The sequence below is a fragment of the Scophthalmus maximus genome, chromosome 3 (genome assembly GCF_022379125.1).
Source record: "Scophthalmus maximus strain ysfricsl-2021 chromosome 3, ASM2237912v1, whole genome shotgun sequence".
In the NCBI taxonomy this organism is placed as follows: Eukaryota; Metazoa; Chordata; class Actinopteri; order Pleuronectiformes; family Scophthalmidae; genus Scophthalmus; species Scophthalmus maximus.
The window spans coordinates 18,397-35,000 of record NC_061517.1 but is presented as its reverse complement, the minus strand read 5'-3'; the positions used below and the strand labels follow the sequence as shown (position 1 = coordinate 35,000).

Genomic DNA, 16,604 nt, shown 5'->3' with positions numbered 1-16,604 from the left:
AGAACAAAAGTCCAGAGACAGTTAGCCAGAGAGGCAGATTATCAGGTTGTTCAGTCATGACAGTTTTTATTTAAAATTTTCCAGATTTCAACAAATAAATGTGCATTGCTCGATAACATCAGCATTAAACTGAGCAACAATAAGAAGACGATGCCTTGAGATGATGTATGTTGTGATTCGGCGTTAAACAAATAAATTAAATTAAGAAATGTATCATTTAGAACTGAACCCAGTCAATTAATCAATTTATTAATCAATTAATAGCTAAACGACAGAAACAAGACCTGGAACTCTATAGATCATTGATTAATAATAATAAACTGAATATGTTTTAGTTGTGGACATTTGAAGACTTCACTTTGATCTCTGAAAGTTTATGATGGGTTAATAACGAATGGAAAAATTAACAAATAATGTTATTTGCAGGTTAAAAAAACCCCTCAATTAAAATGTCCTAGTAGAATATATATATCAATCCAGTTATCAATATTTAGTCTGCATTTTAATGTACTTGTTTATCCTATTTTTAAGCCTCTTGTGCTTCACAGAGGACACAAACTGTGTCACTTACGTCCTGAATAACATTTAGTCCATCACCTGTGAAACATAATCTTCTTGCTCATTTGATTTCTTCGTTTTTTACCTGTAAATATCTGTATTGCTTGTGAAGTTGGCTGGACACGCAAAGACCACATGTCGCTTCTCTTTTAGGAGGGAAGATGTCTTTACGTGGTGGTGCTGATGGCCATGTTTTGGTGCACAGAGGCCCTTCCTCTTGCTGTCACGGCGATGCTTCCGGTCTGCCTCTTCCCAACTCTGGGAATTATTTCATCTAAAAAAATCTGCCCTCAGTACTTCCTGGAGACCAATTTTCTCTTCCTTAGTGGGCTCGTTATGGCGTCGTCTATCGAGGAGTGGGGCCTGCATCGCAGGATAGCCCTGAAGGTCCTCAGCATTGCCGGAGTAAAACCAGCCTGGTGAGAAAACTAAAGGACATATTCTATTGATTCTTTATCTATCTCACTGTCGGGATATGACGACCGATCATAGACAGTGTAGTTAATGTTAAAGTCAATCCTACATGAAACATCCCAATCAGGATTCGTGTTTGGGCCACATTGGCTAAGAACTAGTGCCACATTTGTCAAAGCACATTTTTGAGACGTATTTAAAATGTCTTCAGTTTTCATGCGGTTACAGTTGAGAGTAGGTGAGGAGTCTGAAAGCATCAAGAATCTGACATTAGTGATCAGAGATTGTTATTTTTCCCCAGGCTCATACTGGGAATGATGATGACTTCATCCTTCCTGTCCATGTGGCTCAGCAACACTGCCACAACAGCCATGATGCTTCCTATTGCTAATGCCATCCTGGAGAGTCTGTTTGGAGACCTGGAGAGCCTGAAACAGAAGTGCAAGGCCACAGAGGATCCAGACAGCGATATAGTAAATGGTAAAATGTTGTTTTACAGTTTTACTGACTAACTGGTCATGTGAGGTCTGCTGGTTGTTACTCTCTGAGCTATATTTTTTGTTAACGATGGCTGAAATGTCTGTGTCTAACATTAAAGATGTCATGTGATCTAACCTATGTCTGCAAATCCCCTGAGCTCTGTGGAGGATTTATCATCTGTCATTCATTGCTATGGTTTTCAAACATCACTCTCATACTTCATTTGAGGCAACATCATGCACGCTCAGTTAGCAACTAGCTGGTGAACATAATGGAGCATTGTTCAGCTATACATCCAGATGAGCTAACACTGAAACAAGTGAATAATTGATTTGCATGATGCACCTGCAGTATGAGTCCAAATAAGTGATGGATTTGTCAATAAGCAAACATTTGCTAAAACATTCATTATAAGGTAATAATGTGCCAAAGTTGTGTCTACAGATTGTTGCACTGCCCTTGGATTACAGAAAAATCAGTACATGCAGGTTTTATAATGTTGATTTATGTCAAAACGTATCCACATAACCAAACCGTGTGCACGCAGGCAGCAGACAGGGTTGTTGCACTATGTTAACCTCATGAGCTTTTAATATGTAATCTACAATGTGAACTTTGTTCTGTTTTCCCAACACTCCTCTGACTCCTCAGACACAAAGTTAGTCAATATTCAAGTGGTAATTGATTAATGATGCTTTTTTGACTAAAAGAGCTAAAATCAACAATTTCACTCAAATTCATACTGTTTGAAAAATATTGTTATCTAACTTTTATTTGCTATCACTTTATTTTCTTCAAGGTCAGTGCACTTTAAAGTTGCATTCACTGCCCTCCGTGCCCTCGGAAAAACAAATACTGTCAATAGATGGGTAAGACGAACATCATTTGACAATGAATTGTGTTATGCTACCATTTTTTAATTCAAACCAGCTAATGAATGTTGCATGATAAACTTTCTTGCTGAGAGTTAGATGAGAACATTGATACCACTCTTCTATCTGTGGGGTAAATATAATGCTAGAGCCGGCTGTTAGCTAAATTAGCTTAGTTTAGCATAAAGACTAGAAACATGAAGAAATAGCTTTTCTGGCTATGTCCAGACATTAGAAAATCCAGGAAATAGTTGTTTGTAAAACTCTTCGGTTTTTGTGTGAATTAAACAAACAAGATCTAAGATATGTGGATTTCCATTGGACGGGAGCAGGTTAACTGTTTCCCCATGTCTCTGTAGGGTTAGGGTTAGGTATCAACCTCCTCTTTGAACTCTCAGCAAGGAAATGTCAAACTATTTATTTCAAGTGTTGAAACACAAAATAAAATAGATGATTCATTCTTTAAAAGGACGGATGGGTCGGAGCAGGCTGACGTGAGGACAGCTGAGGAGATCCGATTGGAGTCCGAATACCAGATGAAGGTGTGGAAAGGATTCTTGATCTGTATTCCTTACGCAGCCAGTATCGGGGGGACCGCTACGCTCACTGGCACCGCGCCCAACCTCATCCTGATTGGACAACTGAAAAGGTCAAATCTAATTCGGTGCATCCTTTTAATGGATAACTGATCATTTTTAAGGCAATTTCACAAAAAAAACCACCTGTTTGCTTTACAGCTACTTTCCGGACTGTGACCTTATCAACTTTGGCTCATGGTTCGCTTTCGCTTTCCCGCTCATGCTTCTCTTCCTGTTTGTGGGATGGATATGGATTTCATATCTCTACGGGGGATTGAATACACGGTAATACGTTGTCTGAAATCAGTTAGATTCAGATTCAGATCGGATTCTTGTATTGATATCTTCCCCATGACCAGCTTCACCACCATACAAACACTGTCATGACAAAGATTTTGATTTAAAGTTGAAGGAAAAGAATTTACATTTTCTTTATAAATATGCAGTAATAGTTCTTCTCTTGTTTCCTTTTCTTGAAATACAGTTTGTAACACAGCATTTCATTTTTTTAACGCAGATTGTGCTTCAAGAAACATGACCACAGAGCCCAGGCAGAGGCCAGAGCCCAGGCTCTGATAGAGGAAGATTACAGGAAACTAGGACCCATAAAGTGAGGACTCGTGTATGTCTTCAACTTCCTTCCTTTTCAATCACAGAGCCTTTCATTGATGTTTTATCTTCCCTCTCTTCTCACTCTCAGTTTTGCAGAGGGAGCCATCTCCTTCTTTTTTGTGTTGTTCGCTGTTCTCCTGTTCACAAGAGATCCCAAATTCGTCACTGGCTGGTCTGTTTTTTTTAAGAAAGGGTAAGAAAAGGAAACCTGATGAAAACATGAAGTAGTTTGCTTGTTATTCATTACAATACCTTTCTATAATAGGAAATGATCATCTCGTCCTCTTGTTGTGCTGCAGGTACGTCTCAGACGCAGTGACTGGAGTGATCATTGTGTCCATATTGTTCTTCTTCCCGTCGCAGAAACCTTCTCTGAGCTGGTGGTTTGACCCACAAGGTCAGCAACCTCTTATCAACATATCTTTTAATCTACAAGAAAAAGAACATTTGATTTAGGTATTGGATACTATATATAAATAGGAAATGAGATTTATACCATATGGAAAGAGACCGTGTAACAACAAGTCTTTGGTGATTAAATATTTTTAAAAGATTCAGAGATTCAGTCTGTCTCTCACCCAACTGTTGCAAAACAGCGAAAAAAACCCGAGGAATGTTCATAATGCAGATTAGCGAGTCTGAGCATATTTCCATCTTGATGTGAGACTGTAGTTTCTCTGTTTCTGTGATTAGAATAAGCTCAGTTATGTTGTCACACTTTGGTGTGTGTGTGTGTGTATGTGTGTGTGTGTGTGTGTGCGCGCGTGCGCGTTTTGCATGTTTTGGAGACACGTGTGGCCGTGATTGTGTATATTATGTTCAGCTGGTCAAATAAACCACTGGAGGCGAGTCCTCATGGTTCATTGGTCTTTTCAATTTAGGTCAAATTTTAGAAATGAACAGAACAGTCAGACTCTACCAGAGTGGAAAATAATTGGTTTTAGAACAAAACATAAAAGCAGGCCAGAAACTATTGTAGTATTAAAAATAACAGTAGCAAAGCAAAATAAAAAAAAAAAAATTAAGTTCAAAAGATAAAATAAAACACTCAGGAGCAATATTTTTGGCTCTTTCTGTTTTGTCAAAAAATGTCATCCCTAAATTTATTTTTGACAAATGAGTTGTAGCACATATTTCTGTTATTGTTTTGAATATTATAAAAATGACACTTACTAGTGATTAAAGATTAGTAAAATGAGATTTATTAGACATTGTTTGTCCTGAAGTGCAGTTTTGCACTAACAAATAAGAAGTTTAGTTTAACAACATTAATCTCACTCTATCAACAGACACCAGTCATGTTTTTAAAAACATGGCTGTTAAAACATGTAAGTCATGTAAACTTTCACAATTTCAAATTGAATTTACTTATATTCCTTTTTTGGGGTTTATTTTCAAATTTTATTCCAGCTTCCAACACTCCCTACGTTCCTCTCCTATCATGGAAGAAAGCCCAGGACTCTATTCCCTGGAATATCATTCTTTTGCTCGGAGGTGGCTTTGCTATGGCGAAAGCTTGTGAGGTACAGTAAATATATATAAATATGTTAATAATGAGCTTGTAATAAAATCCATCTGGATGAATGTTCATCTTCCTTTGTGAGAGATGAGTAGGTGAATATCACCTTGTAAACTCAATATGTAAAACTTTGAATCCAACACATCACAGTCAGTAGCTGGTTAGCTTAGCTTAGCATAAAGACTGGAAATGGGGAAAGAGCTAGCCTGGCTTTATTCAAAGTGTAAAAAATACACCTACTCTATGTCTGTCACATGTCCTTTATTTAAATCATACAAAAACCAACATGTAAAAACAACAAATTCTGTTTTCATTTTTTAATGTTTTAATGGTGAGTATGTGCAGTGACTTCTTAGAGTCTAAACACTAGTTTAACACAGGATTAGCGACTCTGTCATGAATCTGGGTTATTAAACTTATCTCCCCTGTTGCCTCTGTGTTGCTCTGCTCTGTTGGGTTCTGTTGTGTTGTGATTCGAACTTTGACCCTTGACCTCGATCTTGTGGCATTTGGCAGGAGTCTGGCCTCGCCTCCTGGATCGGGGGCCACCTCCAGCCTCTGGCTGAGGTCCCACCTGCTGCAGCTGTGATGCTGATCACTGCTTTCCTGGCCTGTTTCACCGAGTTCGCCAGCAACACAGCCACAATTATCATATTTCTACCCGTCATTGCCGAACTGGTAAGAATTCACAGAGAAAATTTGAGTTACCTTCATGTTCCTGATGAAGTTGTCTGTCAAGTAGACAAAATGCATGTGCAGTGGAAACTCATTGTTGCCGACATCATTCTTCATGTTTGTCAAAGGCTGAGGGGGCTTGTTAAACTTTGTTTGTTGCCTGTTGGACATTAACTCCTGTTTTCACTAATTATTATCTGGAGCTTTTGTACCTTGCAATTGTGCCATACTGCACAGCTCCCATTCAAACAATCGTTTACAGGACGTATGGAAGGATTAGTGACTGGGTCCTGAGTCATTTTAATGAAAAAAAAAATTGAACTCTGACCACCCAGAATTTCACTTAAAGGGGCAGTAAGCGACTTTGGAGAGAACTTGTCTCTCTCTTTGTTTTTTGCTCAGACTGGACTGCGAACCCGGGACGCAGAAGACTTTGGGCGAGAGGCAGGGGTCACATGTCGGCAGTCTATCACGACCATAGACCGTATATAAAAATATACGGAGTCGCCGGGTCTGGAAAATGGATCCAATGCTGAAGTGCAAGTGAATTTGTGAAGCCTGTATTCTCTGGAATAAACAGCAGAGGGCAACTCCTGATTGCAGAAAGAAGTCCGTCTCTATAGAAGTCGATTGGAAAATGACTCGACTTCTCAAAAGAATAATGACGTTAGTAAAATAGATGATAAAGCATGGATATAGTGTGATTGACAGCTGGTCCGTCCAGTCGGTGCATGGTTGCAGGTGAAGGTGGGCGCACAGTGGACGAGTTCTCAGTCAGACCCATATGGCGTTAGCTTAGTTTCAAAACTTGTGAGCGTAAAACGTACTCACGAGGGCACATTTCAGCTCCACAACAGGTGTCATCGTGTGGACAGCAGCAGTATATATGATCCGCAAAGTAAATAAGTTTGTTATCTAGTCATCTGTTTTATGTTATGTATTGCGACTTTTCCTTTTGCAATTGTAAACTTAGCTGCTGTCCACACGATAAGCCTATGACATGTGTTGTTTATGCTCTTTTTACACGTGTTAGTATTATAGATGTGGATGAATCAATGCACCTCTCTATTCTCCAACACATCCTTGATGATCCTGCTCAAGAAGGAGGTTAGGAAATCAGTGATGGCTGGGGACTGGAGAGAAGTGACCAATCAACGGAGGGGAACATCAGTCACTGATCCCGCCTCCAAAGTCTGAAGACTCAGCTTGTCGTGGGTTAGGGTGTGACAGCCGAGCGAGCGAGTTCAGTAGTTGCAAGTGAGGCGGGGGTTCATTCCTGCGCGGGCGGAGCAGATATGCTAGCTCGGTGTTGATCTGCTCTTTTGCCAGTTTTGAAACTAAACTAACGCCATAGACCCGACCCCAATTCTACGTCTGGTTTAAAAAAAAAAATCAACATGGCGCTGGTCAAAATGCGAAACTCGAGGCTTCAGAACGGCGGCTCACAATCCAATGGATGACATCACGTAAGGTTGTCACTTCACGACCAGCATGTAGAGAAAAAAAAAAACGTTCTCACTTGCTTCTTCCACTTTACAGCCTGTTTGACTTTAAAAAGTGTCAAACATAGATGTATGTATGGCTGCAACATTACATCAAATGGAAGATTTTAGAAGTCACATGCGTAATTTTCTCTTCTGCTGAGCTCGACAGAGTTCGTGTTTTTTGACAGATTGACCACCTGTGACTGTGCTGCCATGTTCTTTTCGTTTTCTGGTACCTTCTCCTCCATCCTCTGAACTCTTACTTCAGTTGAACTAACTCCTTCTGTCTGAAATAGTTGCATGCATGGTCAGTAGTGCTGATGTCACCGACATGTGCTGGCGTCTGGTATCAGTTAGGTCATCTTAATGTGATTGGTTGCTCTCCAATTACAAAATGTTTATCATACAGCTGTTAAAACTATCATGCAAATAAGATAATTACCATACATCTGGCAACACTGGATAAATCTGTCCAGTATAGAGATATCGTTTATCATGGATGAGACCAAAAATGTTTTGGTCTTTGTGTTTGTCTCTGCAGGCTATTCATGTCTCAGTGAACCCTCTGTACTTCATGATTCCTGCCACAGTAGGATGTTCATATGCCTTCATGCTGCCAGTGTCCACGCCACCAAACTCCATCGCCTTTGCATCAGGACATCTCATGGTCAAAGACATGGTAAGACCGTGGTTGCACCACTCGTTGTAATGCAATACTGAAATAGGGGCTCATTAACTAACTTTGTCTCTTCTCAGGTGAAGACTGGCTTTGTCATGAACATCCTGGGTATCCTCTCGGTTACTCTGGCCATGAACACGTGGGGTGTCGCCATGTTTGACCTGAACACGTTCCCAGAATGGGCTCATCCCTTCAACAAATCTGTTGTTGTTGCCGATGGGCGTTTCTCGTCTGTGCGGTCACTCAATGCAACTCTCTGATCACCCACTTAATCTCAGCATGAGCATGGAAGAAGTTACAGGAGTTTGTGTAAAGATTTAACACTAAACAACGACAATAAAAGTCTGCCTGTAGACGTCTACACTGCCAGTAAAATGTCAGAACAGTCTGGGAGCTTAAGCTTCTACCTGTTATGATGTTTTTTCATGAGTTATAATATTCAAGTGTCTTTTCAGGCTCTCAGATTTCATGCAGTGAAGTTAGTTAGCAAGTGAGAATCGAGGTGCATTATTTTACTCTGCCTACTTAAAACTGAACCAGAGAAACATTTCACCTCCACAAAAATAACAACAGCGGGAGTACTGAAGAGTTTTTTTGTATGTTGTGTTTTGAAACTCAAGTGTAACTGCAGAGACTGCTGTTTGTATTGATGCTACAAGACTGACCTCTACTGAATGAGAGAGGTATTTGTTAATAATTATTTTAGAAATATATATTTTTGGTCAAAATCACTAAATGATTATATTACTTGTTTATGTATTATATAGCACATGTTGAGTGACCAAAGTAATAAAGCAAAAATTATATTTTAAATCTGTTCTATATTAGTATTACTCCTGACAAATGAATGTGTAAATTTTGTTATAAAGTGATTTGCATTCAGACTATATAAATGCTGTTACAAATAAATTGTTTGAGTTTGTTATGATAATGTAGTTGCATTTGGTGTGTTTGACTGTAATGACCAATAGCAGGTTTATTGTTTAAAGCAGGAACTGGTCAGAATATCTGCAACAGTTAAATTATTTTTGAGGTTCTAATAGACACCAACAAGTAAATGCAACTGTCATTTCTCAGGTATGTATTGTAGCTGCACTTCTCCAGCTTTAACACATATTGAACATATTGAGGACCTCGCTGAAGTCACTCGGCCTGACAACAATAGTTAACGTGTGCAAGTTTGTGTGGTGATTCAGTGTTGGCAGAGTCAGAGCAAAAGATCCTGTAATGTTAAGATGCAAAACAATAAAATATTCAACTCCACCCAAAGACAAGGACAGGATGTATTCAACTGCCAGCACATGTGACCTTAATTTATAAATTTGCTTTTTAAATCTAAAGATAAGTTAAAAATGATTTAATCCTTAAATTTGTATTCATAATAAATGTAATTACCCTTTTTTCTGTGTTCTATTCTACATTGAATCCCATTTGTCTTTGTGATATAGAAGATGTAGATACATTCCAATTTCTTCCATGCTCTTATATTAAGTTAATATTATTAATAATAGAGAATGAAACAAACTTCTGCTAAGATTGACAAAACTATAAAAACAGCTGTGGACAACAAATTCAACACGGAATTACAAGTCAGATAATTAGATTTCATTTGTGCTCAGATCAAATTACTTAAAAATAATTAAAAACAGAAACAACAAAAGTATTTTTACACAAATAAAAATGGTCCCACACTTTAGAAAGAAACAAATATCCAAGTAAGATAGAAAACACAATAATCTTGTGTACACGGGAGTAAAAGCAACAGTAGTCAACAGTTACTTTATAGAATATAGTATTAGCAACACATTAGCAGAGAGCTAGCATAGTGGCTAGCTTGGTAAAATGTCAGCTGATCATTGAAAAGTGACCCTTACCCCATTCAGTGAACAAACAATACCCAAACATAACGAAAGAAACATATAAGAATATCTATAGTTTGATATTCATTAATTACAATTTTGAGTGCGTGGGCATGATCCCAGGCCCACAGATGGATAAGCATATTATTTAAACAGAAATTGCTAAGCTGTCAGTTTTGTAGTCTTGTTGTTTGATAAACTGGAGGAAGATGATGGTTAAAAAAAATCCTTGTAGTGTGAAACTACACTTTTTGATTGGAGAGGACTTCAGATAAATAATCTTTGGAGTGAAACAAATTGCGTTTGACCTGTGTCACATGTTTGTGTGTGTGTGAATGCGTCATGCCTCTCCACATGATTCGGTGTCATGTTTGGTTTACATGATGAGGAGCTGTCTTTTTATTTCCCACGTGGGAACTTGTTGGCAACCCACAACATGATCGTGACTGTTCAGTGAAGTTCCCTTTTTGTACCATCTCGGTCCTCCAACACTTCCCAGTCCTGTTATTCCTCAATCTCATGATTTCATAGAGAATGAAGCTCATCACAGAGACTGTTATTACTCCTCTCAGGTAAGATTTGTTTTCCAGCATTTTTAATGGAATGGAAGTTACAAATGAAATGTGTTTATTGATCTATTGAGCAACCGATTGTATGTAGTTCATTCTATAATTATCATATATACAGTTTATATATATACACATTTTCAGTGTCCTTTAAGGCTACATATATAAAATTTACATCTGGGGAAGAAATGTTCAGTGAAATTGTTCATAGTTTAATTGTATCATTATTATGATGATATTTAACATTTTGGGAAATACATTTTTTCTTCCTTTGTAGGACAATGAGCTAAGAAAAAACAACATTTATGTATTGGTTGTTCATGGATTTTTGAACCTTGGACAGAACCAAATTAGATGCTCCCCTGAGTCTTTTCCTAAAATATGCTCATGAGCTCTTTGCTCCACTGCAGCTTCTTAAAGTAAAGGTGATATCCCACGGCCCATTACTTCTTAAGCACCAAACAGCCAACAGTGTGTCTGTTTTAGTGACCGGCTAGTCGTCATAGTGGAGCAGTTAGCAGCTGATAGTTTCCTGTGGAGTTGACCAAGACAAAAAAGGAGCTAAAATATAATGAATAGTGGAATTACATTCATCTGGTGGCCTGAAACTTGGGTGCAAATGAATGACGATGTTGCTCTGTAACAGATATTTAATTAAGCAACTGTTTGCTAACAAGTCCACAATGTCAACTTAAAAGATGATTAACAGTTTGTGAGTGTGTTCGCAACCTGCTGCTTTCCTGTTGAGAGTTAGATGAGAAGATCAATATCTTAAATCCATCAGTTCAACATGAAACTCAAGCCAGGGCGCAGTTAGCTTATCTTAGCATAAAGACCAGGGAAACAGCTAGCCTGGCCCTGTCCAAGGGAAAGACATTTACCTGAAATTTTCTGGGGATTATGTGAGAACACAAATGTCCCTAAATTTTGCTCTGGACATTTTCTGGAACTTTTCCCGCCAGCCCCCCAGCAAAATTCCTGGAAAATGTCAGTGTGAGCACATGTGAGAATACAGCAGGAAAATATCCAGAAAATTCACAATGAACGACTGGGCTTGTTCATAATAATAATAATAATAATAAATTGCATTTATAGAGCACTTTTGATTTTGACTGCAGCGGCCCGGTTGGTCTTCAACCTACCAAAATTATCCCACATCGCACCTCCGCTCCCTGCACTGGTGGTGGCACGAATCCAATTCAAGGCACTGGTACTCGCCTGCTATGCTGCGAATGGCTCAGGCCCTTCCTACATACAGAAAATGGTCAAACTTTACACCTCAGCCCGTCCACTCCGCTCTGCTACTGCCAAACGACTTGTTACTCCCTCCCTATGAGGGGCGGAGCCACTGCTCATCTAAATCCCGTCTGTTTTCTGTCCTGGTGAATCTGATGTGACGTAATGAATAAAAACACTGCTTTACACAGCGGAATGCTCTACCCAGACGCCACTGAATTTATCAGATATCTTCCTGCTGTTGTGAACTCGGACAACCTCCTTCTGTGTTTGTCAGATGTGAAAAAAACTCTGGACGCAATTCTTTGGACATTTTCCAGAGCTCAGGTCTGAAAAAACAGATGAATTAACATACCATACCTCATTTATTTAATCTGAACAAAAGTGATAAGTGACATACTATCTAATGGCCGAGCACAGTGACCTTGTTACTTGTTATCTTTTTCTGCTCAGCTATGCTGTTCAGCTGCTTGTGGTATTGTCTCTTTTAGCATAGAGACATGAGACTGGTATAGCTCTACTCATCTGTTTCTCAGCAGTATCAAGCTATTCCATAACACTGTTCAGGCTGTGTCTTTTTCTATCCAGCAGGAGCAGAAAGAAATCTTGCAGACAGTTTTCAAAATCTGTCCTGACATATCTCTGGGATGTTTACTCTGCACCTACACCTGGCAGCAGGAGAGACATCCTGACTCTGTTGTCCCTCTGTTTCACAATCACCATCATCACTGGGGGCCTGCTTCTTCACTGGCTCTCCAAGACTCTGAGATATGGCCATGACGTGTCTGTTCAGACCGCCTGCATCTACAGCGTGGCCATGTTTCTCGTCTCATTCCTGTGTCACCCTCTGCGCTGTGTGTTGACCATGATTCTGCCCACAGTCTGCACCAAACAGGGACGCAAACTCCTCATCTCAGCCTCTGTCATGATTCTAGTGGTGAACGTCATCCCCAATATTACTGTGAATGTAGGGGCAGTAGCTCACGTCTTGAAGTGCACCGCTGAGGGATTCACTAAGACTTTGATAAACTCATCTGAACCCTTGAACAAGGCCAAGGAAGAACTCGTTGAAGAAACCATCAGAGTGAAGAGGGAGGACTTGAGCATTGTCACCAATTTAAGGAAGTTAGATCATTTCACACATGTTGACGTGTCAGAAGTCAAAAGCAGGTTTGCCAAAATGATCGGGCAGATGGAGATCAACTTCTCATACACCGGGAACCAGCTAAAAGAGTGCAAACTGCTGTCGAACCGTATTCTTGCTGCCATTTTTGTTGCTTTACTGATCTTTGAAACTTCATGCTACTTGAAATCGTATCTAACAGCAGTTCAGTTTGACAATGGCATCGTCTCCAAAGAGCTCCTGAAAGAAACAACTGCTGCTGGTGACAGAAGGCCAGCGGAAAATAAAATCAGTCTCTCAAGATGTAGAATAACAAATCAGGAATGTACCTCATGCTTCATATCACTGGTTGTGGTAACATTATATTTCACTGCGATAACTTCAATAGTAGCTTTGGATCATGTTGTATATCATGTAGTTCAGGTGACTATGCCCTGGTTACTGGATTTTCCACCTACATCTGCAGGCATAAGTGTCAGTTATAAGGTAAGAAAGCACACAGACTGTTTCACCGCTGCAGCTCCTTTTTATTGAACCTGCAGCATTTGACCTTGAGGCTTTTCTTGTATTTGCTCTTGTTTGTTTGCTTTAGGTTCAATGGTTCGCCCCTGCATTCTGTCTCATCCCACAATCCTGCATCACACGGGAGCTGGCAAACTTCCACAAGGATTACAAGTGGACCTTCAGCCCCGAGCCATCGCTCTGTGATGTGACAACTTCAGCTCCGAACCTGGGTGTCACCCTCCTGCTGGGGTGTCTCTGGCTGATGAGCTACTCCCTGGTGTTCCTCGAGGTTTACGCCAGACGGCTCTGCAGGAAAATCTCTGCCTCCTTTTTCAGAGAGCAGGAGGAGCGGAGAGTGGCTTACTCGATGAAGAAAATACAAGCGAGGCAGAATAAAAAAGAGAAAAACTGACTATTTTTGTGCAGAATGCCTGTGGCTGAAGTGGTCACTAGACAATGCACATCACAAGATTGTGAGCATGTTAGTATACATTAGCATTCAGCTCAAACTGTGTCTGACTTCTGCTCCACCTACAGTACACTTTTAATTTTAAGTTTGTATTGCACCTCAGTGGTCTTAGGCTAAATTTATTTTTCAGCAAAATAAAAACTGATGAAAGAGCTTCCTGTGTGTGTGTCACAGTCACAACATCTCTTCCCCTGTAAGAGAATCAGCACTCAGCAGGCATTCACCCTTTGCCCTGATGTGGTTCTTAAGGGCTGTAACATCTGCTCAGATTGCATCCATCTTGTTTGTTTGACAGACACACGTCTGCTAACAGCTTCTTTTTTTTTCCATAGAAAGTTGTTTTCGTTTTTCCTCTTGTGTTCTTCAGGCTGTTATTTCTTATTTTTTACTCGTCTGACCCACTAGATGACGCTGTGGTGCTTTGGAAAAATGAGGACAGAGAATAATATTGTGACTCCTGTCTGGAAATGAACATCAACAGACGAGATCTTACCCTTTTGTTTTGCTCAGTATTGTATTGGCTTGGATAACTTTTAATACTCTGCATGAATCTGCTTAATGCACACATCTAATAATTTACCGGCCTATTTTAATGTGGCCTTACAAAAATATCAATTTCTCTGAAACAGTCCTTCTAATATCAATATGTTCCTGCTTCAAATTTCCCATGAGGCTTCACAAGTTTATTTTAAGACCTCACCTTGGAATAAAAATAGATAACATCCTTGTCATCTATTTTTTCTCCTGACAACGTCATGGTTCTCTTGAAATGCAGCAGTCTGTGTAACCACGTTGTTCCAGATATTATAAATAACCCATATATTGTCTTTTACTACGAGTCTCACATCTGGTTGTTGTAAAATGTAATAATTGATACCTAACTTTCAATTGTCCCCCTCTCTCGTTCCTTAAGCAGCTTCAAGGTTGGAGAAAATCAACTTATCCCATATAGTTTGACAGAATGATTAAATGCATATATTCTGTTTCAAAGTAATCCAGCTCTTCATTGAAACTATATGATGTCAAATATTTAAACTCAAGTCACTGCAACAGTCCAACACATAAATATCCTAAATGACTTTTGTTTTGTGTACTTTTCCCCAAAGTCCAGTTTGGTGTGTAAGATACCTTTAGAAACTTTGGATGTGAACTTTTGATGCATACTGTGAGTTTCCACTGACAGCGGGAATAAAACAAGATTAAGATATAGATGTCAAAACATATAAATGAAGAAGCAATAGTTGTTAGAAACAAGATTTGCAGCAGGTCAATCAGACAATACCCTGGAAAATAACTGTACTGCAGGATTTCGTTTTCCTTCTGTGAAGCTGTTATGTGTTAATTAGAGGCTGAGTTTTTAGACTGAACATTATTCCTATGTGAAAATTTGAAGCACCTGTCATGTATTGACATTCATCCTGATTTGTTGGAATTTGTTTTTAAACCTAATAGATTTTTTTTTTACACTGAGGTTTAGTTTTAGTTTTACCTCATGGAGCATGGAATGAGCATCTACCACAGATTGTCAGTAACCAACTTCTCCAAAGTCTTTGAGAAACACGGAAGGACAGAAATAGGGCGCTAATTTTTAAGTGAACTTCAATCTCCAGTTTCAGGGACTACTTTACCAACTTCAAGTTCATTAGGTATTATCCCAGTTTCTAAAGATGTTGTGAATATATAGGTCAATGGCTTGATAATTGAAGAACTACGTTTAATGATCAGACATGACCTGATCTTATAATGACCGGCTACTGAGTCTCTCATATTGGGAATGATGCCAATGATTTCCTTCTCAGCAGAAGGATTAAAGCTGTGGAGAGGAGGATAGCACCCTTTCAGGAACTCAGATGGAGACCGAGCAATAGGACTTATCCTGTCAGACAAAACTGAGCCAATATTGACAAAGTAATTATTAAAAGCCATTAAAACATGCCATATCCAATGGGTTTGTGTATAAAATATTTTAATCAGCAAAGTGAGATGGAAGAGTGGCTGGGGCCTTTTTCAAATCAGGAGTTGATTAATGACACCCCATGTAGATTTGATGTTATTTGAGGCCTCATCTAACTTGCTTGTGAAGTATTTTTTCTTAACAGTTCTAATTAAGTGGTTGTATTTGTTTCTAAACTTTTGATAGTTGGTAATTTTCATAGGGGATATATTTCTGATATATTTCTTATACAACCTATTATTTGTGAAAAGCCTGAATCTGTGCAAATCCCGACAATCCAGAGATTTCATTTGCCTCTTTAACACAAGATGAAGGTTTAACTATATTATGTCTACCAGGGGAAAAAGGGTCTGCTTCATAATTAGAGCCGTTTCAAATAAATGGCCAGTTACTGTAGTGGATGATGTGGTGAATTGCAGGCTACGTCCTCAGCCCCTTCAATAATTATAGGGTTTATTTTTTACAGCCATGGCCACAACGGTTGACAGGACGCTCAGAGCTTGGATAAGGAAGTGGAATTGTTTTTCAAGTTGGTGGCCAAACACGATGTGTTGCAGTATGGATCCACTGTAATAGTGTGTGATGTGAGAGGGAGTGGTGAACTGGGAAAACAGAGAGGGAGAGAGAGACTCGGCAGTCATCTTTGTTTCTTGGTTGATTGCACCTGAGTGCTGTGACCATGTCAGTGCTGCCTGCGTTGCAAACCATGGTAAGCTGATCTTTTTCTTCTCTTGAATATATATTAATTTATTCTCCCAAGATTTTATTTACTTGACCTCACTGTAAATGTTTAAGCAATTTATGTCTCCTATATTTCAGAAAAAGGGAGAGTACCAATTTTTGCTGAAAGGAGGGTAGTTCAACTTGAAAGATTATTATACAACTATTCTATATTTAAAGAGGATCATATATTTGTGCATTTACTCATTATGATGTTCTCTATTAGCTGCAGAAGTACACAAACCTTATGGATATTAGTGATTTAATGTGAAATCCATCAGCAGTTCACCTTAGTCTGCATC

At 39.2% G+C, this 16,604-nt stretch overlaps 2 protein-coding genes across 3 annotated transcripts in view; both read left to right on the top strand.

Moving 5' to 3' along the window:
• Nucleotides 1-8,802, top strand: part of slc13a3 (solute carrier family 13 member 3) — a 9,190-nt gene extending 388 nt beyond the window's left edge. Inside the window, exons 2-13 of the mRNA XM_035645777.2 lie at nucleotides 712-977; nucleotides 1,274-1,452; nucleotides 2,252-2,321; nucleotides 2,794-2,973; nucleotides 3,062-3,187; nucleotides 3,420-3,512; nucleotides 3,603-3,707; nucleotides 3,814-3,911; nucleotides 4,925-5,037; nucleotides 5,550-5,711; nucleotides 7,734-7,871; nucleotides 7,949-8,802. Coding sequence (XP_035501670.1) covers nucleotides 712-977; nucleotides 1,274-1,452; nucleotides 2,252-2,321; nucleotides 2,794-2,973; nucleotides 3,062-3,187; nucleotides 3,420-3,512; nucleotides 3,603-3,707; nucleotides 3,814-3,911; nucleotides 4,925-5,037; nucleotides 5,550-5,711; nucleotides 7,734-7,871; nucleotides 7,949-8,131 — 1,713 coding nt within the window. The 3' untranslated portion in view covers nucleotides 8,132-8,802. The remainder of the gene's footprint in view (nucleotides 1-711; nucleotides 978-1,273; nucleotides 1,453-2,251; nucleotides 2,322-2,793; nucleotides 2,974-3,061; nucleotides 3,188-3,419; nucleotides 3,513-3,602; nucleotides 3,708-3,813; nucleotides 3,912-4,924; nucleotides 5,038-5,549; nucleotides 5,712-7,733; nucleotides 7,872-7,948) is intronic.
• Nucleotides 8,803-10,171: 1,369 nt separating this feature from the next.
• LOC118317560 (osteoclast stimulatory transmembrane protein) lies at nucleotides 10,172-14,622 on the top strand. Of its 2 annotated transcripts, none has more exons than XM_047331372.1 (3): nucleotides 10,172-10,302; nucleotides 12,124-13,141; nucleotides 13,248-14,622. In XM_047331372.1, the coding sequence occupies exons 1-3, from the start codon at nucleotides 10,265-10,267 to the stop codon at nucleotides 13,569-13,571; spliced, it is 1,380 nt and encodes a 459-aa protein (XP_047187328.1). In that variant the 5' UTR covers nucleotides 10,172-10,264; the 3' UTR covers nucleotides 13,572-14,622. The 2 variants fall into 2 exon arrangements, with proteins under 2 accessions (XP_047187328.1, XP_035502259.1); XM_035646366.2 differs by having other exon boundaries at nucleotides 10,185-10,302; nucleotides 12,121-13,141.
• The last annotated feature ends 1,982 nt before the right edge of the window (nucleotides 14,623-16,604 follow it).